At 45.5% G+C, this 22,985-nt stretch overlaps 1 protein-coding gene across 6 annotated transcripts in view; it reads left to right on the forward strand.

The window, feature by feature from the left end:
• kcnh6 (potassium channel, voltage gated eag related subfamily H, member 6) overlaps window positions 1–22,985 on the forward strand; it is a 228,442-nt gene that overhangs the window by 192,913 nt on the left and 12,544 nt on the right. For 4 of the 6 annotated variants that reach the window (XM_031903728.1, XM_031903731.1, XM_031903729.1 and 1 more), the window contains 2 exons: window positions 16,075–16,500; window positions 21,965–21,997. In XM_031903728.1, coding sequence (XP_031759588.1) covers window positions 16,075–16,500; window positions 21,965–21,997 — 459 coding nt within the window. The remainder of the gene's footprint in view (window positions 1–16,074; window positions 16,501–21,964; window positions 21,998–22,985) is intronic. The other 2 variants (XM_031903732.1, XM_031903733.1) reach the window with 1 other exon arrangement.

Below are 22,985 nucleotides of genomic sequence, written 5' to 3' on the forward strand. Positions count from 1 at the left end.
GTTATTATAGAGTCACATCAGCTGTTTGTATTGGGATCTATTTACTGAATGATATGAGCGGCTCCTACATGAACTTTCCAGCAGGGGAATGACTGGTTATTATAGAGTCACATGGGCTGTTTGTATTGGGATCTATTTACTGACTGATATGAGCGGCTCCTACATGAACTTTCCAGCAGGGGAATGACTGGTTATTATAGAGTCACATCAGCTGTTTGTATTGGGATCTATTTACTGAATGATATGAGCGGCTCCTACATGAACTTTCCAGCAGGGGAATGACTGGTTATTATAGAGTCACATCGGCTGTTTGTATTGGGATCTATTTACTGACTGATATGAGCAGCTCCTACATGAACTTTCCAGCAGGGGAATGACTGGTTATTATAGAGTCACATCAGCTGTTTGTATTGGGATCTATTTACTGACTGATATGAGCGGCTCCTACATGAACTTTCCAGCAGGGGAATGACTGGTTATTATAGAGTCACATCAGCTGTTTGTATTGGGATCTATTTACTGACTGATATGAGCGGCTCCTACATGAACTTTCCAGCAGGGGAATGACTGGTTATTATAGAGTCACATCAGCTGTTTGTATTGGGATCTACTTACTGACTGATATGAGCGGCTCCTACATGAACTTTCCAGCAGGGGAATGACTGGTTATTATAGAGTCACATCAGCTGTTTGTATTGGGATCTATTTACTGACTGATATGAGCGGCTCCTACATGAACTTTCCAGCAGGGGAATGACTGGTTATTATAGAGTCACATCAGCTGTTTGTATTGGGATCTATTTACTGAATGATATGAGCGGCTCCTACATGAACTTTCCAGCAGGGGAATGACTGGTTATTATAGAGTCACATGGGCTGTTTGTATTGGGATCTATTTACTGACTGATATGAGCGGCTCCTACATGAACTTTCCAGCAGGGGAATGACTGGTTATTATAGAGTCACATCAGCTGTTTGTATTGGGATCTATTTACTGACTGATATGAGCGGCTCCTACATGAACTTTCCAGCAGGGGAATGACTGGTTATTATAGAGTCACATCAGCTGTTTGTATTGGGATCTATTTAGTGAATGATATGAGCGGCTCCTACATGAACTTTCCAGCAGGGGAATGACTGGTTATTATAGAGTCACATCGGCTGTTTGTATTGGGATCTATTTAGTGAATGATATGAGCGGCTCCTACATGAACTTTCCAGCAGGGGAATGACTGGTTATTATAGAGTCACATCAGCTGTTTGTATTGGGATCTATTTACTGAATGATATGAGCGGCTCCTACATGAACTTTCCAGCAGGGGAATGACTGGTTATTATAGAGTCACATGGGCTGTTTGTATTGGGATCTATTTACTGACTGATATGAGCGGCTCCTACATGAACTTTCCAGCAGGGGAATGACTGGTTATTATAGAGTCACATCAGCTGTTTGTATTGGGATCTATTTACTGAATGATATGAGCGGCTCCTACATGAACTTTCCAGCAGGGGAATGACTGGTTATTATAGAGTCACATCGGCTGTTTGTATTGGGATCTATTTACTGACTGATATGAGCAGCTCCTACATGAACTTTCCAGCAGGGGAATGACTGGTTATTATAGAGTCACATCAGCTGTTTGTATTGGGATCTATTTACTGACTGATATGAGCGGCTCCTACATGAACTTTCCAGCAGGGGAATGACTGGTTATTATAGAGTCACATCAGCTGTTTGTATTGGGATCTATTTACTGACTGATATGAGCGGCTCCTACATGAACTTTCCAGCAGGGGAATGACTGGTTATTATAGAGTCACATCAGCTGTTTGTATTGGGATCTACTTACTGACTGATATGAGCGGCTCCTACATGAACTTTCCAGCAGGGGAATGACTGGTTATTATAGAGTCACATCAGCTGTTTGTATTGGGATCTATTTACTGACTGATATGAGCGGCTCCTACATGAACTTTCCAGCAGGGGAATGACTGGTTATTATAGAGTCACATCAGCTGTTTGTATTGGGATCTATTTACTGACTGATATGAGCGGCTCCTGCATGAACTTTCCAGCAGGGGAATGACTGGTTATTATAGAGTCACATCAGCTGTTTGTATTGGGATCTATTTACTGACTGATATGAGCGGCTCCTACATGAACTTTCCAGCAGGGGAATGACTGGTTATTATAGAGTCACATCAGCTGTTTGTATTGGGATCTATTTACTGAATGATATGAGCGGCTCCTACATGAACTTTCCAGCAGGGGAATGACTGGTTATTATAGAGTCACATCAGCTGTTTGTATTGGGATCTATTTACTGACTGATATGAGCGGCTCCTACATGAACTTTCCAGCAGGGGAATGACTGGTTATTATAGAGTCACATCAGCTGTTTGTATTGGGATCTATTTACTGAATGATATGAGCGGCTCCTACATGAACTTTCCAGCAGGGGAATGACTGGTTATTATAGAGTCACATCAGCTGTTTGTATTGGGATCTATTTACTGACTGATATGAGCGGCTCCTACATGAACTTTCCAGCAGGGGAATGACTGGTTATTATAGAGTCACATCAGCTGTTTGTATTGGGATCTATTTACTGACTAATATGAGCGGCTCTTACATGAACTTTCCAGCAGGGGAATGACTGGTTATTATAGAGTCACATCGGCTGTTTGTATTGGGATCTATTTACTGAATGATATGAGCAGCTCCTACATGAACTTTCCAGCAGGGGAATGACTGGTTATTATAGAGTCACATCGGCTGTTTGTATTGGGATCTATTTACTGACTGATATGAGCGGCTCCTACATGAACTTTCCAGCAGGGGAATGACTGGTTATTATAGAGTCACATCGGCTGTTTGTATTGGGATCTATTTACTGAATGATATGAGCAGCTCCTACATGAACTTTCCAGCAGGGGAATGACTGGTTATTATAGAGTCACATCGGCTGTTTGTATTGGGATCTATTTACTGACTGATATGAGCGGCTCCTACATGAACTTTCCAGCAGGGGAATGACTGGTTATTATAGAGTCACATCGGCTGTTTGTATTGGGATCTATTTACTGACTGATATGAGCGGCTCCTACATGAACTTTCCAGCAGGGGAATGACCGGTTATTATAGAGTCACATGGGCTGTTTGTATTGGGATCTATTTACTGAATGATATGAGCGGCTCCTACATGAACTTTCCAGCAGGGGAATGACTGGTTATTATAGAGTCACATCAGCTGTTTGTATTGGGATCTATTTACTGACTGATATGAGCGGCTCCTACATGAACTTTCCAGCAGGGGAATGACTGGTTATTATAGAGTCACATCAGCTGTTTGTATTGGGATCTATTTACTGACTGATATGAGCGGCTCCTACATGAACTTTCCAGCAGGGGAATGACTGGTTATTATAGAGTCACATCGGCTGTTTGTATTGGGATCTATTTACTGAATGATATGAGCGACTCCTACATGAACTTTCCAGCAGGGGAATGACTGGTTATTATAGAGTCACATCAGCTGTTTGTATTGGGATCTATTTACTGACTGATATGAGCGGCTCCTACATGAACTTTCCAGCAGGGGAATGACTGGTCATTATAGAGTCACATCAGCTGTTTGTATTGGGATCTATTTACTGACTGATATGAGCGGCTCCTACATGAACTTTCCAGCAGGGGAATGACTGGTTATTATAGAGTCACATCAGCTGTTTGTATTGGGATCTATTTACTGACTGATATGAGCGGCTCCTACATGAACTTTCCAGCAGGGGAATGACTGGTTATTATAGAGTCACATCGGCTGTTTGTATTGGGATCTATTTACTGAATGATATGAGCGACTCCTACATGAACTTTCCAGCAGGGGAATGACTGGTTATTATAGAGTCACATCAGCTGTTTGTATTGGGATCTATTTACTGACTGATATGAGCGGCTCCTACATGAACTTTCCAGCAGGGGAATGACTGGTTATTATAGAGTCACATCAGCTGTTTGTATTGGGATCTACTTACTGACTGATATGAGCGGCTCCTACATGAACTTTCCAGCAGGGGAATGACTGGTCATTATAGAGTCACATCAGCTGTTTGTATTGGGATCTATTTACTGACTGATATGAGCGGCTCCTACATGAACTTTCCAGCAGGGGAATGACTGGTCATTATAGAGTCATATCAGCTGTTTGTATTGGGATCTATTTACTGACTGATATGAGCGGCTCCTACATGAACTTTCCAGCAGGGGAATGACTGGTCATTATAGAGTCACATCAGCTCTTTGTATTGGGATCTACTTACTGACTGATATGAGCGGCTCCTACATGAACTTTCCAGCAGGGGAATGACTGGTCATTATAGAGTCATATCAGCTGTTTGTATTGGGATCTATTTACTGACTGATATGAGCGGCTCCTACATGAACTTTCCAGCAGGGGAATGACTGGTTATTATAGAGTCACATCAGCTGTTTGTATTGGGATCTATTTACTGACTGATATGAGCGGCTCCTACATGAACTTTCCAGCAGGGGAATGACTGGTTATTATAGAGTCACATCAGCTGTTTGTATTGGGATCTATTTACTGACTGATATGAGCGGCTCCTACATGAACTTTCCAGCAGGGGAATGACTGGTTATTATTATTATGGCTAAAAATATTCCTGCAATGGGTCCTTAATGTTCAGTGGATTTTATCTAGAGGTACAATGTGGGTTCCAGCAGTTCATCCCCATCTCTCATACAAGGAAGGGAAAGCGCTCTGCAAGGTTTGGGCACATGGAACCCCTGGGTTTGGGGGTTTAGTAGTATTTTGTGCCTCTGTGTATTGCGGATTTGCCTCTAGTAATGGGGAGTGGAACGGTTGTGTAGAGGGGACTGGGGATGAGGAACTGGGGACCCCCTGGTTATACAATGAGCCCTTGGTGCTGCTATTCACACTGTGTGATGTGATGTTGCTAATGGTTCCCTGGCGCCGTGCCCCGTGCCGCTCCTCCTGCCTCCCCGTGGGACTCGGGCACCGCTGTTATGAGCGGGATGTGCTGCCTCTGTGTGTTTTGCTCTGAGGCACAAACAGCTCTAATGGGAGAGATCGGCTTCTGAACCTGCGAAGCGTCAGCTCTTGGGCACAACCCAGTATGGGCCTTCCCTGTACCCTCCAACCGGTAAGGAACCCGGCCTTCCCTGTACCCTCCAACCGGTAAGGAACCCCGGCCTTCCCTGTACTCTCCAACCGGTAAGGAACCCCGGCCTTCCCTGTACCCTCCAACCGGTAAGGAACCCCGGCCTTCCCTGTACCCTCCAACCGGTAAGGAACCCGGCCTTCCCTGTACCCTCCAACCGGTAAGGAACCCCGGCCTTCCCTGTACTCTCCAACCGGTAAGGAACCCCGGCCTTCCCTGTACCCTCCAACCGGTAAGGAACCCCGGCCTTCCCTGTACCCTCCAACCGGTAAGGAACCCCGCCCTTCCCTGTACCCTCCAACCGGTAAGGAACCCCGCCCTTCCCTGTACTCTCCAACCGGTAAGGAACCCCGGCCTTCCCTGTACCCTCCAACCGGTAAGGAACCCCGCCCTTCCCTGTACTCTCCAACCGGTAAGGAACCCCGGCCTTCCCTGTACCCTCCAACCGGTAAGGAACCCCGCCCTTCCCTGTACCCTCCAACCGGTAAGGAACCCGGCCTTCCCTGTACTCTCCAACCGGTAAGGAACCCCGGCCTTCCACCTCCCCATGTAGTAACAGGGACCATTCCCCTTAGAGCCTGTCTGCGCTCTCCCTTTTATCTATTCTGTATAAATGCTGTAAGGAGGACAGGGAACGACACACAGAAGGACTGAAATAATAATAATAATAATAATAACAATAATAATAATAACAATAATAATAACAATAATAATAACAATAATAATAACAATAATAACAATAATAATAACAAACGTTTGGTGGGAAATTGGGGCTCGAATCTAAAATGTCTTAAACCTGGATTTTGAGGGAGGAATATACTAATGTTCCCCCAGATCCACTGCATGTGACTAGTGAGTAGGTCTCTGCCCTCTGTGCCTTATCCTGCTCTCCTTTAGCAGCTCTTCTAACTGTCACCTTCCAGTTACTCAGCTCTTCTAACTGTCACCTTCCAGTTACTCAGCTCTTCTAACTGTCACCTTCCAGTTACTCAGCTCTTCTAACTGTCACCTTCCAGTTACTCAGCTCTTCTAACTGTCACCTTCCAGTTACTCAGCTCTTCTAACTGTCACCTTCCAGTTACTCAGCTCTTCTGTCACCTTCCAGTTACTCAGCTCTTCTAACTGTCACCTTCCAGTTCCTCAGCTCTTCTAACTGTCACCTTCCAGTTACTCAGCTCTTCTGTCACCTTCCAGTTACTCAGCTCTTCTGTCACCTTCCAGTTACTCAGCTCTTCTAACTCTCACCTTCCAGTTACTCAGCTCTTCTAACTGTCACCTTCCAGTTACTCAGCTCTTCTGTCATCTTCCCTTGTATGCAGACCATAGTAGAATGACCCAATGTGCCTGGGTTGTAGAGGGGCATTGTGTGCCCCCTAATGGTGGCACAGGTGTGGGACCTGTTATCCAGACTACTGTTAGTTCCACTTTGGGAGATGCACCAACCCTGGCACCATAACCACGTACCCCTCTCTAACAGCGACTGCTTTGGGGCATAGGTGCCCAGTTGCCCGTGTATTGGCCGAGCCAGAGAATGATTGGGCCATATTTCCATAGTAATTTGTAGGCAATATCCAACCAATCAGCCCACAATCTCATTGCTTTCAATAGCCCGGAGTTGGCCTCATGTGCATTGGGCGGTTCAGTGGTTGGGGGGGGGTTAGTACAAATCTGAAGTGATATAGAGGCCCAGATGGGATTTGCCTATGAATTGCCCCTGTATTACCTCGGCTCATCCCTACCCCCCCGGCACAGGCAGTACTGTTGGCTGCACACAGATGTCTCATTCACGGCTCGTTGCAGCCACAATCGATTCTCTCTGCTTCCCCGGCCGCTCTGCTCGGCGCCAGGAACACAAGCGGGCACAGCTCTGCCCTCATATATAGGGAATAATGCCAACCTGCCAGCCGCTTTCCCAGGCTTTACTCACTGGGTGATAGATATATTACATGCTGCCCTTATATATATATATATACATATATATATTCTATATCCCTATATACAGTGGTGTGAAAAACTATTTGCCCCCTTCCTGATTTCTTATTCTTTTGCATGTTTGTCACACTTAAATGTTTCTGCTCATCAAAAACCGTTAACTGTTAGTCAAAGATAACATAATTGAACACAAAATGCAGTTTTTAAATGAAGGTTTACGTTATTAAGGGAGAAAAAAAACTCCAAATCTACATGGCCCTGTGTGAAAAAGTGATTGCCCCCCTTGTTAAAAAATAACTTAACTGTGGTTTATCACACCTGAGTTCAATTTGTGTAGTCACCCCCAGGCCTGATTACTGCCACACCTGTTTCAATCAAGAAATCACTTAAATAGGAGCTACCTGACACAGAGAAGTAGCCCAAAAGCACCTCAAAAGCTACACATCATGCCAAGATCCAAAGAAATTCAGGAACAAATGAGAACAAAAGTAATTGAGATCTATCAGTCTGGTAAAGGTTATAAAGCCATTTCTAAAGCTTTGGGACTCCAGCGAACCACAGTGAGAGCCATTATCCACAAATGGCAAAAACATGGAACAGTGGTGAACCTTCCCAGGAGTGGCCGGCCGACCAAAATTACCCCAAGAGCGCAGAGACAACTCATCCGAGAGGCCCCAAAAGACCCCAGGACACCATCTAAAGAACTGCAGGCCTCACTTGCCTCAATTAAGGTCAGTGTTCACGACTCCACCATAAGAAAGAGACTGGGCAAAAACGGCCTGCATGGCAGATTTCCAAGGCGCAAACCACTTTTAAGCAAAAAGAACATGAAGGCTCGTCTCAATTTTGCTAAAAAAACATCTCAATGATTGCCAAGACTTTTGGGAAAATACCTTGTGGACCGACGAGACAAAAGTTGAACTTTTTGGAAGGTGCGTGTCCCGTTACATCTGGCGTAAAAGTAACACAGCATTTCAGAAAAAGAACATCATACCAACAGTAAAATATGGTGGTGGTAGTGTGATGGTCTGGGGTTGTTTTGCTGCTTCAGGACCTGGAAGGCTTGCTGTGATAGATGGAACCATGAATTCTACTGTCTACCAAAAAATCCTGAAGGAGAATGTCCGGCCATCTGTTCGTCAACTCAAGCTGAAGCGATCTTGGGTGCTGCAGCAGGACAATGACCCAAAACACACCAGCAAATCCACCTCTGAATGGCTGAAGAAAAACAAAATGAAGACTTTGGAGTGGCCTAGTCAAAGTCCTGACCTGAATCCTATTGAGATGTTGTGGCATGACCTTAAAAAGGCGGTTCATGCTAGAAAACCCTCAAATAAAGCTGAATTACAACAATTCTGCAAAGATGAGTGGGCCAAAATTCCTCCAGAGCGCTGTAAAAGACTCGTTGCAAGTTATCGCAAACGCTTGATTGCAGTTATTGCTGCTAAGGGTGGCCCAACCAGTTATTAGGTTCAGGGGGCAATTACTTTTTCACACAGGGCCATGTAGGTTTGGATTTTTTTTCTCCCTAAATAATAAAAACCCTCATTTAAAAACTGCATTTTGTGTTTACTTGTGTTATCTTTGACTAATAGTTACATGTGTTTGATGAGCAGAAACATTTTGTGTGACAAACATGCAAAAGAATAAGAAATCAGGAAGGGGGCAAATAGTTTTTCACACCACTGTATATATCCTATCCTTAAATATATATATATATATATCCTATCCTTATATATATATATATATATATATATATATATATATATATCCTATATCCTTATATATATATCCTATCCCTATATATACTATATATATAAATATATATCCTATATCCCTATATATATATATATCCTATATCCCTATATATATATATATCCTATATCCCTATATATATATCCTTATATATATCCTATCCCTATATATAAATCCTATCCCTATATATATATATCCTATCCCTATATATATATCCTTATATATATCCTATCCCTATATATAAATCCTATCCTTATATATATATCCTATCCCTATATATATATCCTATGCCTATATATATCCTATTCCTATACAGGTATGGGACCCCTTATCCGGAAACCCGTTATCCAGAAAGCTCCGAATTACGGAAAGCCTGTCTCCCATAGACTCCATTGTAATCAATTATTTCCAAATTTTAAAACTGATTTCTTTTTTCTTTGTAGTAATAAAACAGTGTCTTGTAACTGATCCCAATGCAAAACAGTCCTATTGGGTTTAATTAATGTTTTATTGATTTTTTAATAGACATAACGTATGGAGATCCAAATTATGGAAAAACCCCTTATCTGGAATACCCTTGGTCCCGTGCATTCTGGATAATGGGTCCTATACCTGTATATATATATATATATCCTATCCCTATACCCCCAGGAATATTTCTCACAGATCATATCTGTACTATAGCCCGCCCAGGAATACATAATATATATATATATATTCCTGAGGGGGATAGTAGGAGTATGAGTATGTATAGAGAGGAATTAGCTCTGCGCCAGATGCACCTACTGAAAGGAAAGTGAGATATGAGGGTGCGCAGACCTTCTCTTCTCTCTGCTCGGCCACATTCAATGGCAACTCAGCCAATGAGCGCGCGGGGTTAATCAGGGAGCCCAGTGGCCTCTATTCAACTCCCTGATACTGTCCTGGGGCTGCTGGGGAAGGAGACAGCCGTGCCCCCCCCTCCCTCTACCTTTCTATAGAGACGGCGACTGTCATTATCGGCCCATTGTTAGTGAGTGCGGAACAGCGGCTCCCAGCACAAAGCCCTTTCCAAGGCTTTCCAGATAAGGGGTCTTTCTGTAATTTGAATCACTATAGCTTAAAACTACAAAAATGTTCTTTCCCCCAATAAGGGGTAATTATATCTTAGTTGGGATCAAGTACAGGTACTGTTTTATTATTACAGAGAAAAGGGAATCATTTAACCATGAAATAAACCCAATAGGGCTGTTCTGCCCCCAATAAGGGGTAATTATATCTTAGTTGGGATCAAGTACAGGTACTGTTTTATTATTACAGAGAAAAGGGAATCATTTAACCATTAAATAAACCCAATAGGGCTGTTCTGCCCCAATAAGGGGTAATTATATCTTAGTTGGGATCAAGTACAGGTACTGTTTTATTATTACAGAGAAAAGGGAATCATTTAACCATGAAATAAACCCAATAGGGCTGTTCTGCCCCAATAAGGGGTAATTATATCTTAGTTGGGATCAAGTACAGGTACTGTTTTATTATTACAGAGAAAAGGGAATCATTTAACCATGAAATAAACCCAATAGGGCTGTTCTGCCCCAATAAGGGGTAATTATATCTTAGTTGGGATCAAGTACAGGTACTGTTTTATTATTACAGAGAAAAGGGAATCATTTAACCATTAAATAAACCCAATAGGGCTGTTCTGCCCCAATAAGGGGTAATTATATCTTAGTTGGGATCAAGTACAGGTACTGTTTTATTATTACAGAGAAAAGGGAATCATTTAACCATTAAATAAACCCAATAGGGCTGTTCTGCCCCCAATAAGGGGTAATTATATCTTAGTTGGGATCAAGTACAGGTACTGTTTTATTATTACAGAGAAAAGGGAATCATTTAACCATGAAATAAACCCAATAGGGCTGTTCTGCCCCCAATAAGGGGTAATTATATCTTAGTTGGGATCAAGTACAGGTACTGTTTTATTATTACAGAGAAAAGGGAATCATTTAACCATTAAATAAACCCAATAGGGCTGTTCTGCCCCCAATAAGGGGTAATTATATCTTAGTTGGGATCAAGTACAGGTACTGTTTTATTATTACAGAGAAAAGGGAATCATTTAACCATGAAATAAACCCAATAGGGCTGTTCTGCCCCAATAAGGGGTAATTATATCTTAGTTGGGATCAAGTACAGGTACTGTTTTATTATTACAGAGAAATGATTTTTAAAACATGTGAATTGTTTGATTAAAATACAGTCTATGGGAGATGGCCTGCCTATAATTTAGAGCTTTCTGGATAAAGGGTTTCAGGAAACAAATCCTATACCCGTATAATATTGATCTAGTGTTTTTCATTCCCCTCGGGCCCAAAGCCATGGAAAGATGGATCGTTAAGCAATAATCACCGGATCACACGCTAACATGTAAATAATATATATTGGGCCGTCGGTGTCCCTTTAAGGTGCTGGGCAGCGGAGTCGGAGCTGCAGAGGCGCCGGGGGGGGGGGCAGGAGAAACAATGGGGGGAACTAATGAAACCATAAATAAGAGCAGCGCCGGGAGAGACTGGGGGGGGGGATATACAGATTATACAGCTACTATATATCTATAGGTGCTGCTGCTCTTATATATCTATAAATATAGGGAATAGGTGTCTGGGTATTAACCCTTTCCTGGGCGGGGCCAGTGAGTCTCCAGGAACCTGTAATACAAATAGGAATTACATTGCAGTAGGCACTGGGGGTGCCGGCCCCTCGCTCTCTCCCACGGGGGCGTCTGAGCTCTCGCTGTTCCACAAATCCAATATTAGAGAGTAAATGAGATGAATGTCCCAGAGCAATGGGTTATTAGCTGCCATTTGTCTTCCTGTACAGTGATTGGCCCTCGGCAAGTACAGGGGGTTCTGGGTTCCGATTGGGTCGCTCCATGAGAACCAGCACAGATCAGTTTGTTAGGAACACAGAGTGATGGGTAACCATTTGGTACCCACGGCCAATCAGCTATTCCCACTCTTCCCAGAACCCAAGGTGTTAAGCGCAGAGACATCAGCATCCCGTCCCCTGATTGGCAGCAGCCCCCGGGGAGACCCTTATCATTGGCAGAGACTTCACTCCTTAATGGGCCTCTGGGTGTGAGAGCGTTCAGCGAGACCGTCCCCATCATCAATCTCCTGAGCGTTTATATATCAGTTCATCTCTCTGGGCTGCTCGGCAGAACCTTGTACCTGTCTATGGCGCCTATAGTAGCCTCGTGTCATTGTACTCAGTGCCTGGATCTCCCATCATTATCTCTGTATATTCAGCATGGGATCCCCTGTACCTGCCTATAGCGCCTGTAGTAGCCTCGTGTCATTGTACTCAGTGCCTGTATCTCCCATCATTATCTCTGTATATTCAGCCTGGGATCCCCTGTACCTGCCTATAGCGCCTGTAGTAGCCTCGTGTCATTGTACTCAGTGCCTGTATCTCCCATCATTATCTCTCTGTATATTCAGCCTGGGATCCCCTGTACCTGCCTATAGCGCCTGTAGTAGCCTCGTGTCATTGTACTCAGTGCCTGTATCTCCCATCATTATCTCTCTGTATATTCAGCCTGGGATCCCCTGTACCTGCCTATAGCGACTGTAGTAGCCTCGTGTCATTGTACTCAGTGCCTGTATCTCCCATCATTATCTCTGTATATTCAGCATGGGATCCCCTGTACCTGCCTATAGCGCCTGTAGTAGCCTCGTGTCATTGTACCCAGTGCCTGTATCTCCCATCATTATCTCTGTATATTCAGCCTGGGATCCCCTGTACCTGCCTATAGCGCCTGTAGCCTCGTGTCATTGTACTCAGTGCCTGTATCTCCCATCATTATCTCTGTATATTCAGCATGGGATCCCCTGTACCTGCCTATAGCGCCTGTAGTAGCCTCGTGTCATTGTACTCAGTGCCTGTATCTCCCATCATTATCTCTCTGTATATTCAGCATGGGATCCCCTGTACCTGCCTATAGCGCCTGTAGTAGCCTCGTGTCATTGTACTCAGTGCCTGTATCTCCCATCATTATCTCTCTGTATATTCAGCCTGGGATCCCCTGTACCTGCCTATAGCGCCTGTAGTAGCCTCGTGTCATTGTACTCAGTGCCTGTATCTCCCATCATTATCTCTCTGTATATTCAGCATGGGATCCCCTGTACCTGCCTATAGCGCCTGTAGTAGCCTCGTGTCATTGTACTCAGTGCCTGTATCTCCCATCATTATCTCTCTGTATATTCAGCCTGGGATCCCCTGTACCTGCCTATAGCGCCTGTAGCCTCGTGTCATTGTACTCAGTGCCTGTATCTCCCATCATTATCTCTCTGTATATTCAGCATGGGATCCCCTGTACCTGCCTATAGCGCCTGTAGCCTCGTGTCATTGTACTCAGTGCCTGTATCTCCCATCATTATCTCTCTGTATATTCAGCATGGGATCCCCTGTACCTGCCTATAGCGCCTGTAGTAGCCTCGTGTCATTGTACTCAGTGCCTGTATCTCCCATCATTATCTCTCTGTATATTCAGCATGGGATCCCCTGTACCTGCCTATAGCGCCTGTAGCCTCGTGTCATTGTACTCAGTGCCTGTATCTCCCATCATTATCTCTGTATATTCAGCATGGGATCCCCTGTACCTGCCTATAGCGCCTGTAGTAGCCTCGTGTCATTGTACTCAGTGCCTGTATCTCCCATCATTATCTCTCTGTATATTCAGCATGGGATCCCCTGTACCTGCCTATAGCGCCTGTAGCCTCGTGTCATTGTACTCAGTGCCTGTATCTCCCATCATTATCTCTGTATATTCAGCCTGGGATCCCCTGTACCTGCCTATAGCGCCTGTAGTAGCCTCGTGTCATTGTACTCAGTGCCTGTATCTCCCATCATTATCTCTCTGTATATTCAGCATGGGATCCCCTGTACCTGCCTATAGCGCCTGTAGTAGCCTCGTGTCATTGTACTCAGTGCCTGTATCTCCCATCATTATCTCTCTGTATATTCAGCCTGGGATCCCCTGTACCTGCCTATAGCGCCTGTAGTAGCCTCGTGTCATTGTACTCAGTGCCTGTATCTCCCATCATTATCTCTCTGTATATTCAGCATGGGATCCCCTGTACCTGCCTATAGCGCCTGTAGTAGCCTCGTGTCATTGTACTCAGTGCCTGTATCTCCCATCATTATCTCTCTGTATATTCAGCATGGGATCCCCTGTACCTGCCTATAGCGCCTGTAGTAGCCTCGTGTCATTGTACTCAGTGCCTGTATCTCCCATCATTATCTCTCTGTATATTCAGCCTGGGATCCCCTGTACCTGCCTATAGCGCCTGTAGTAGCCTCGTGTCATTGTACTCAGTGCCTGTATCTCCCATCATTATCTCTCTGTATATTCAGCCTGGGATCCCCTGTACCTGCCTATAGCGCCTGTAGTAGCCTCGTGTCATTGTACTCAGTGCCTGTATCTCCCATCATTATCTCTGTATATTCAGCATGGGATCCCCTGTACCTGCCTATAGCGCCTGTAGTAGCCTCGTGTCATTGTACCCAGTGCCTGTATCTCCCATCATTATCTCTGTATATTCAGCCTGGGATCCCCTGTACCTGCCTATAGCGCCTGTAGTAGCCTCGTGTCATTGTACTCAGTGCCTCTATCTCCCATCATTATCTCTGTATATTCAGCCTGGGATCCCCTGTACCTGCCTATAGCGCCTGTAGTAGCCTCGTGTCATTGTACTCAGTGCCTGTATCTCCCATCATTATCTCTGTATATTCAGCCTGGGATCCCCTGTACCTGCCTATAGCGCCTGTAGTAGCCTCGTGTCATTGTACTCAGTGCCTGTATCTCCCATCATTATCTCTCTGTATATTCAGCATGGGATCCCCTGTACCTGCCTATAGCGCCTGTAGTAGCCTCGTGTCATTGTACTCAGTGCCTGTATCTCCCATCATTATCTCTGTATATTCAGCATGGGATCCCCTGTACCTGCCTATAGCGCCTGTAGTAGCCTCGTGTCATTGTACTCAGTGCCTGTATCTCCCATCATTATCTCTCTGTATATTCAGCATGGGATCCCCTGTACCTGCTTATAGCGCCTGTAGTAGCCTCGTGTCATTGTACTCAGTGCCTGTATCTCCCATCATTATCTCTGTATATTCAGCCTGGGATCCCCTGTACCTGCCTATAGCGCCTGTAGTAGCCTCGTGTCATTGTACTCAGTGCCTGTATCTCCCATCATTATCTCTGTATATTCAGCATGGGATCCCCTGTACCTGCCTATAGCGCCTGTAGTAGCCTCGTGTCATTGTACTCAGTGCCTGTATCTCCCATCATTATCTCTCTGTATATTCAGCCTGGGATCCCCTGTACCTGCCTATAGCGCCTGTAGCCTCGTGTCATTGTACTCAGTGCCTGTATCTCCCATCATTATCTCTGTATATTCAGCATGGGATCCCCTGTACCTGCCTATAGCGCCTGTAGTAGCCTCGTGTCATTGTACTCAGTGCCTGTATCTCCCATCATTATCTCTGTATATTCAGCCTGGGATCCCCTGTACCTGCCTATAGCGCCTGTAGTAGCCTCGTGTCATTGTACTCAGTGCCTGTATCTCCCATCATTATCTCTGTATATTCAGCATGGGATCCCCTGTACCTGCCTATAGCGCCTGTAGTAGCCTCGTGTCATTGTACTCAGTGCCTGTATCTCCCATCATTATCTCTCTGTATATTCAGCCTGGGATCCCCTGTACCTGCCTATAGCGCCTGTAGCCTCGTGTCATTGTACTCAGTGCCTGTATCTCCCATCATTATCTCTGTATATTCAGCCTGGGATCCCCTGTACCTGCCTATAGCGCCTGTAGTAGCCTCGTGTCATTGTACTCAGTGCCTGTATCTCCCATCATTATCTCTGTATATTCAGCCTGGGATCCCCTGTACCTGCCTATAGCGCCTGTAGTAGCCTCGTGTCATTGTACTCAGTGCCTGTATCTCCCATCATTATCTCTGTATATTCAGCCTGGGATCCCCTGTACCTGCCTATAGCGCCTGTAGTAGCCTCGTGTCATTGTACTCAGTGCCTGTATCTCCCATCATTATCTCTGTATATTCAGCAGGGGATCCCCTGTACCTGCCTATAGCGCTGTTATATTAATGCTCTTATCTCATTGGTTGTTGCTGTGTCTCCCGCAGGTCCTGTCTCTGGGGGCGGATGTGCTGCCGGAGTACAAGTTGCAGGCCCCCCGTATACACAAATGGACCATACTCCATTACAGCCCATTTAAAGCCGTCTGGGATTGGCTGATCCTGCTGCTGGTTATCTACACGGCCATCTTTACCCCGTACTCTGCTGCTTTCCTATTGGGCGACCAGGAGGAGGCGGAGAATGAGCAGTGTGGCTACTCCTGCAACCCGCTGAGTGTGGTGGATCTGATAGTCGATATTATGTTTATTATCGATATTCTGATCAACTTCCGAACCACCTACGTCAACACCAATGAGGAGGTAGTGAGCCACCCGGGGAAGATTGCCATCCACTACTTCAAGGGCTGGTTCCTTATCGACATGGTCGCCGCCATTCCCTTCGATCTACTCATATTTGGCTCTGGGTCGGAGGAGGTAAGTGATCCGGCGAAGCTTTATTGTCTCTATGTCACTGGCTGCTCCTCGTACTCACACCCCCGCTTATTGTAACGACTGTCTCTCTGTGGGTCCCCTGTCTCTTCCTACGTTACTGGTACTGGGAGGGATCCCACTCAGATATTACTGGTACTGGGAGGGATCCCGCTCAGATATTACTGGTACTGGGAGGGATCCCGCTCAGATATTACTGGTACTGGGAGGGATCCCGCTCAGATATTACTGGTACTGGGAGGGATCCCGCTCAGATATTACTGGTACTGGGAGGGATCCCGCTCAGATATTACTGGTACTGGGAGGGATCCCACTCAGATATTACTGGTACTGGGAGGGATCCCGCTCAGATATTACTGGTACTGGGAGGGATCCCGCTCCGATATTACTGGTACTGGGAGGGATCCCGCTCAGATATTACTGGTACTGGGAGGGATCCCGCTCAGATATTACTGGTACTGGGAGGGATCCCGCTCAGATATTACTGGTACTGGGAGGGATCCCGCTCAGATATTACTGGTACTGGGAGGGATCCCGCTCAGATATTACTGGTACTGGGAGGGATCCCGCTCAGATATTACTGGTACTGGGAGGGATCCCGCTCAGATATTACTGGTACTGGGAGGGATCCCGCTCAGATATTACTGGTACTGGGAGGGATCCCACTCAGATATTACTGGTACTGGGAGGGATCCCGCTCAGATATTACTGGTACTGGGAGGGATCCCACTCAGATATTACTGGTACTGAGAGGGATCCCGCTCAGATATTACTGGTACTGGGAGGAATCCCGCTCAGATATTACTGGTACAGGGGAGGGATCCCGCTCAGATATTACTGGTACTGGGAGGGATCCCGCTCAGATATTACTGGTACTGTGAGGGATCCCGCTCAGATATTACTGGTACTGGGAGGGATCCCGCTCAGATATTACTGGTACTGGGAGGGATCCCGCTCAGATATTACTGGTACTGGGAGGGATCCCGCTCAGATATTACTGGTACTGGGAGGGATCCCACTCAGATATTACTGGTACTGGGAGGGATCCCGCTCAGATATTACTGGTACTGGGAGGAATCCCGCTCAGATATTACTGGTACAGGGGAGGGATCCCGCTCAGATATTACTGGTACTGGGAGGGATCCCGCTCAGATATTACTGGTACTGGGAGGAATCCCGCTCAGTTATTACTGGTACAGGGGAGGGATCCCGCTCAGATATTACTGGTACAGGGAGGGATCCCGCTCAGATATTACTGGTACAGACAGTTACAGGGGAGGGATCCCGCTCAGATATTACTGGTACAGGGGAGGGATCCCGCTCAGATATTACTGGTACAGGGAGGGATCCCGCTCAGATATTACTGGTACAGCCAGTTACAGGGGAGGGATCCCGCTCAGATATTACTGGTACAGGGGAGGGATCCCGCTCAGATATTACTGGTACAGGGGAGGGATCCCGCTCAGATATTACTGGTACAGAGGAGGGATCCCGCTCAGATATTACTGGTACAGGGAGGGATCCCGCTCAGATATTACTGGTACAGACAGTTACAGGGGAGGGATCCCGCTCAGATATTATTGGTACAGCCAGTTACAGGGGAGGGATCCCGCTCAGATATTACTGGTACAGAGGAGGGATCCCGCTCAGATATTACTGGTACAGGGAGGGATCCCGCTCAGATATTACTGGTACAGACAGTTACAGGGGAGGGATCCCGCTCAGATATTACTGGTACAGCCAGTTACAGGGGAGGGATCCCGCTCAGATATTACTGGTACAGACAGTTACAGGGGAGGGATCCCGCTCAGATATTACTGGTACAGACAGTTACAGGGGAGGGATCCCGCTCAGATATTACTGGTACAGACAGTTACAGGGGAGGGATCCCGCTCAGATATTACTGGTACAGACAGTTACAGGGGAGGGATCCCGCTCAGATATTACTGGTACAGACAGTTACAGGGGAGGGATCCCGCTCAGATATTACTGGTACAGCCAGTTACAGGGGAGGGATCCCGCTCAGATATTACTGGTACAGACAGTTACAGGGGAGGGATCACGCTCAGATATTACTGGTACAGACAGTTACAGGGGAGGGATCCCGCTCAGATATTACTGGTACAGACAGTTACAGGGGAGGGATCCCGCTCAGATATTACTGGTACAGGCAGTTACAGGGGAGGGATCCCGCTCAGATATTACTGGTACAGACAGTTACAGGGGAGGGATCCCGCTCAGATATTACTGGTACAGACAGTTACAGGGGAGGGATCCCGCTCAGATATTACTGGTACAGACAGTTACAGGGGAGGGATCCCGCTCAGATATTACTGGTACAGACAGTTACAGGGGAGGGATCCCGCTCAGATATTACTGGTACAGACAGTTACAGGGGAGGGATCCCGCTCAGATATTACTGGTACAGACAGTTACAGGGGAGGGATCCCGCTCAGATATTACTGGTACAGACAGTTACAGGGGAGGGATCCCACTCAGATATTAGTGGTACAGGGGAGGGATCCCGCTCAGATATTACTGGTACAGACAGTTACAGGGGAGGGATCCCGCTCAGATATTACTGGTACAGACAATTACAGGGGAGGGATCCCGCTCAGATATTACTGGTACAGACAGTTACAGGGGAGGGATCCCACTCAGATATTAGTGGTACAGGGGAGGGATCCCGCTCAGATATTACTGGTACAGACAGTTACAGGGGAGGGATCCCGCTCAGATATTACTGGTACAGACAGTTACAGGGGAGGGATCCCGCTCAGATATTACTGGTACAGACAGTTACAGGGGAGGGATCCCGCTCAGATATTACTGGTACAGACAGTTACAGGGGAGGGATCCCGCTCAGATATTACTGTATAAGAATGGAGGTTTATTAGTGAATTCTTATATTTATGGAAAGATAAATGGATTTTCTGGAATATTCTCAGCTGAAAGTAATATGATTTGAGACCAATCACAGTTCAGTACTTAGTGGGATCTCCCTTGCACGTTACTTACAGTCCAGCCGGCTGATATATATGGAATAAACATCTTTTATCCGGTTTTGTCTTTGATCCATTTATGTTTCTCATTCTGAGGGATTAAGCTGTAAGAATATCTCAGGTTTAATGGTGCAGATGTGCCGGGAGCCGCTCAGGATTGGGTTTGGAATTGGGAGTTTGGGAATAGGAGACGTTTTCTGCTGAGTCTCATGAAACTGACAGTTGTGCGGCGGCAGCTCCAGTGCATTTGGTTGCACTACCCCCTGGTGGCAGCAGTGTGTAACTACTCAGCATCCCGTTACCCAAGCACAGACAGCTGAGGCCCTGGTTGTAAGAAATGAATCTAAGGGTGTGCAGGCCGAGGGCTCACTATAGATCCCATGGACCTTGGTCGGATGTTCTTTCTATTGCTCCATAAATACAGATAGAACCCGTGTTATAGATGGAACATTCCTTCCCATATAAGATGGACCATTGATGCATCAATAAAGTCAACTCCATCTGTAGAAACAACGGCACGTGGGCCATAGAAACAGCTGCCATGGTGGCAAGTTAGTGGGGAATGGAGGGGCACAAGAGGTCTCACATTTGGGCCTTGGGATTCCAGTAGAGACCCTGGTATTATAGGGTGTAATGGTTCCCATTATCTCTACCCCTGAGGCTCAAAATCCTGGGCCCGTGAGAGATATTTCCCAATTCCACCAACCTCATTATCCCGAATGTCTCATATTTAATAAAAAAGTCGTACTATGAGAAAAGTCATAAAAAACTTGACTTCTTCGAAACATTTCTACGAAATCGAGATATTTGGACAAAACCCAGGGAAATCTCTAAGAAACAACGTCAAGGGAAGGGACCTTCACCATTGACTTTTACATGAACTTGGCAAGTGTCATCTGCTGAATTGTCCAATTCAAATTTTTAACCGTTTAGATGCATAGTAGATATCAGAATTTTTTTTATCAAAAACTGCTTTGCCCGATCTATTAAAGAGTGGGTGTTGGTGGCCGGGGGGTGGGGGGGGGGGACTGTTGAGTCTGCTGTACCTGTGGCCATCGGATCAGTGTTGTTTGGGTATGTTATCTGATTGTATTTGGTTGGTGTCCGTCCCTGTCTAAGCCTTGCTGAGTATTGGTGTCCTGCTTTGGCCAGAGTTGCATGTCCGGCCCGGTGTGACCATGCAGTGATTGGCTCCTCACTTCACCTGCTGCTTCACGCTGTCATGTACAGAATTAGGGTGCTGGTGGAGGTGGGCTACACGTTCTCTACAACAAGACCTGGTGTGACCTGCTCATTAGCTGGCGTAATACTGTGAGGGTGAGTCTAGAACCCAACCTCCTTCTAAGGCCATTGCAAGAGTAGTCCTTCTCCCTGGCAACCCAACTCCTACAGTGCCCTAGGTGATGTATACTGTGAAACTAATATGTGCCACATACCACCAACCTACCAACAAAGTGCTAGATGGGCTGATGGTGTAAGAAAGACAAGTTATGAATAGTTGGGAGATAATAGAATGGAAGGCAGTTGGGGAGGTCACAAAGATCATTACTGCCTAGTGACCCGAGATGCTGAGGGACAAGGTGGGCTTCTTGAGTCCATACCATTAATAAAGGTCTTCTGGCTCAGAGGCAAAAAGGCAGGTTTCATTATAGATGTGGATTTTGTGCCACAAATGTATTTGTAACTTTCCCAACTCTACCAAAAGTTAAAGGGTAAGTTAGACCAAGTGTTTCTAAGCACTTAATGTAAAGAAACACAGACCTCAGAGGCAAAGGGTAGGACACCTTATTAGCTTTGCCAAGCAATATTGTTTGGATAATATATCTCTGAATCCACAAATACCCTACTTTCTGAAGTACAAGTCACATGACTATGTACAGAAACAGCCATCGTCCCCTATAGTCGGCCATTTAGGGTCAAAGAAGCTCTCAACCATGGCCCTTATAATGGGACGTTTGATGTGCATTGTGGGAGTCCAATTGTTCATTGCCATATATATATATATATAATGATAGAATGGAGGGCACCATTTGAATTTATTGGATTGGATACAACTAGAGATCTGTAGATGGGGGCCCCAAAAGAGAAGAAAAGGGTGGGGGATAAGGCAAGAGGCTTAGAATGGGGTTGGAGATAAGATATGAACTAATGACATCATATATGACTGGCACCCAGTCTTAGACCCTCCTTTCAGGGCTTTAGAACCTCCATTCAGGGCCTTAGAACCCCCATTAAGAATCTTAGAATCTCCATTCAGGGCCTTAGAACCTCCATTCAGAGCCTTAGAACCTCCATTCAGGGCCTTAGAACCTCCATTCAGAGCCTTAGAACCTCCATTCAGGGCCTTAGAACCTCCATTTAGATGGGTGACAGTGAGACGTGGAGATCATGTGCTTGTGTGTGTAACCTGCTGAGGCTCTTGGTGAATAAAATGTTTGTCTTTTAAGATAAAGAGACCTGACGAAGGAGCAAACAAAGAGGTAAAGTATCAGTGGTTGGTTTGTTTATTGGGGTAAAATCCAGGGGCTGGGTTGGGTGAGGGAGTTGCTCTTTAGCATAAGGACTTCTTTTCTATTCTAGAGTATTTCTTATCAAAACACCAGGCACAATCAGGTAGCCTCTAACTCACCACAGATATTGGTCTGATGATGAAATCCATGAAAACACATTAGTATATACCACGGAGGGTTCCATGTGGTGCAACAATGTTCTACAGCTAATGGAACGCAGTGATATGATGATCACCCATCACCTAGAGCAAGGAGTGATTAATGTAACACAGTGTGGAGATCATTGAGGGCTTGTGTATGGAGCAAGTACAATTAGTCTTCAGTGTTCTAGAGCAAGGAGGGTTCAAGCAGCACAGTAACAATCATCAATATTTATAGGAGAGCAATATGAGAACCAGAAATGTTCTAGAGAAAGTCATATTACACAGAAATTCATAATACTCCAAGAAAAAGGAGGCATTTCTATAACACAGTAACAAGGTAACTATCAATGTTGGAACCTTTCACAGAACACAGGATGACCGTGGGCAGATTGTGACCCACAAAATCATTTTTATAGTCCAAGTCTGCTCAAGAGCATGGATCCTGCTCAAGAGCTTCACAGACTTTGTTGTATTGTAGAATTGTTTTAATATAATCCATCTCTTAAGCAAGAGAGCAAGAATAAGGTAACCAGTAATAACGATCCGTGTTCTAGAGTAGGAAAGGATTCTTATACCACAGTGTGATCTGTTATGGATCTTTGTATTTCTTACATAAATCCTAACATGATCTAGAACATTGATGGACTCCTATGAAGATAGTCATCAGTGTTCTGGAGCAAGGAGGGTTTTCTGTAGCCCAGTGTAGAGATAACCAGCAATGTTCCAATACATGGAAGGGTTGCGCCCTGTAATACAGAGCAAAATATTAACTAGGGGGTGTGTTTTATTGACAAGAACTTAAAGAGAATTCAGCA

Source organism: Xenopus tropicalis, chromosome 6 (genome assembly GCF_000004195.4).
Source record: "Xenopus tropicalis strain Nigerian chromosome 6, UCB_Xtro_10.0, whole genome shotgun sequence".
NCBI classification, from domain to species: Eukaryota; Metazoa; Chordata; class Amphibia; order Anura; family Pipidae; genus Xenopus; species Xenopus tropicalis.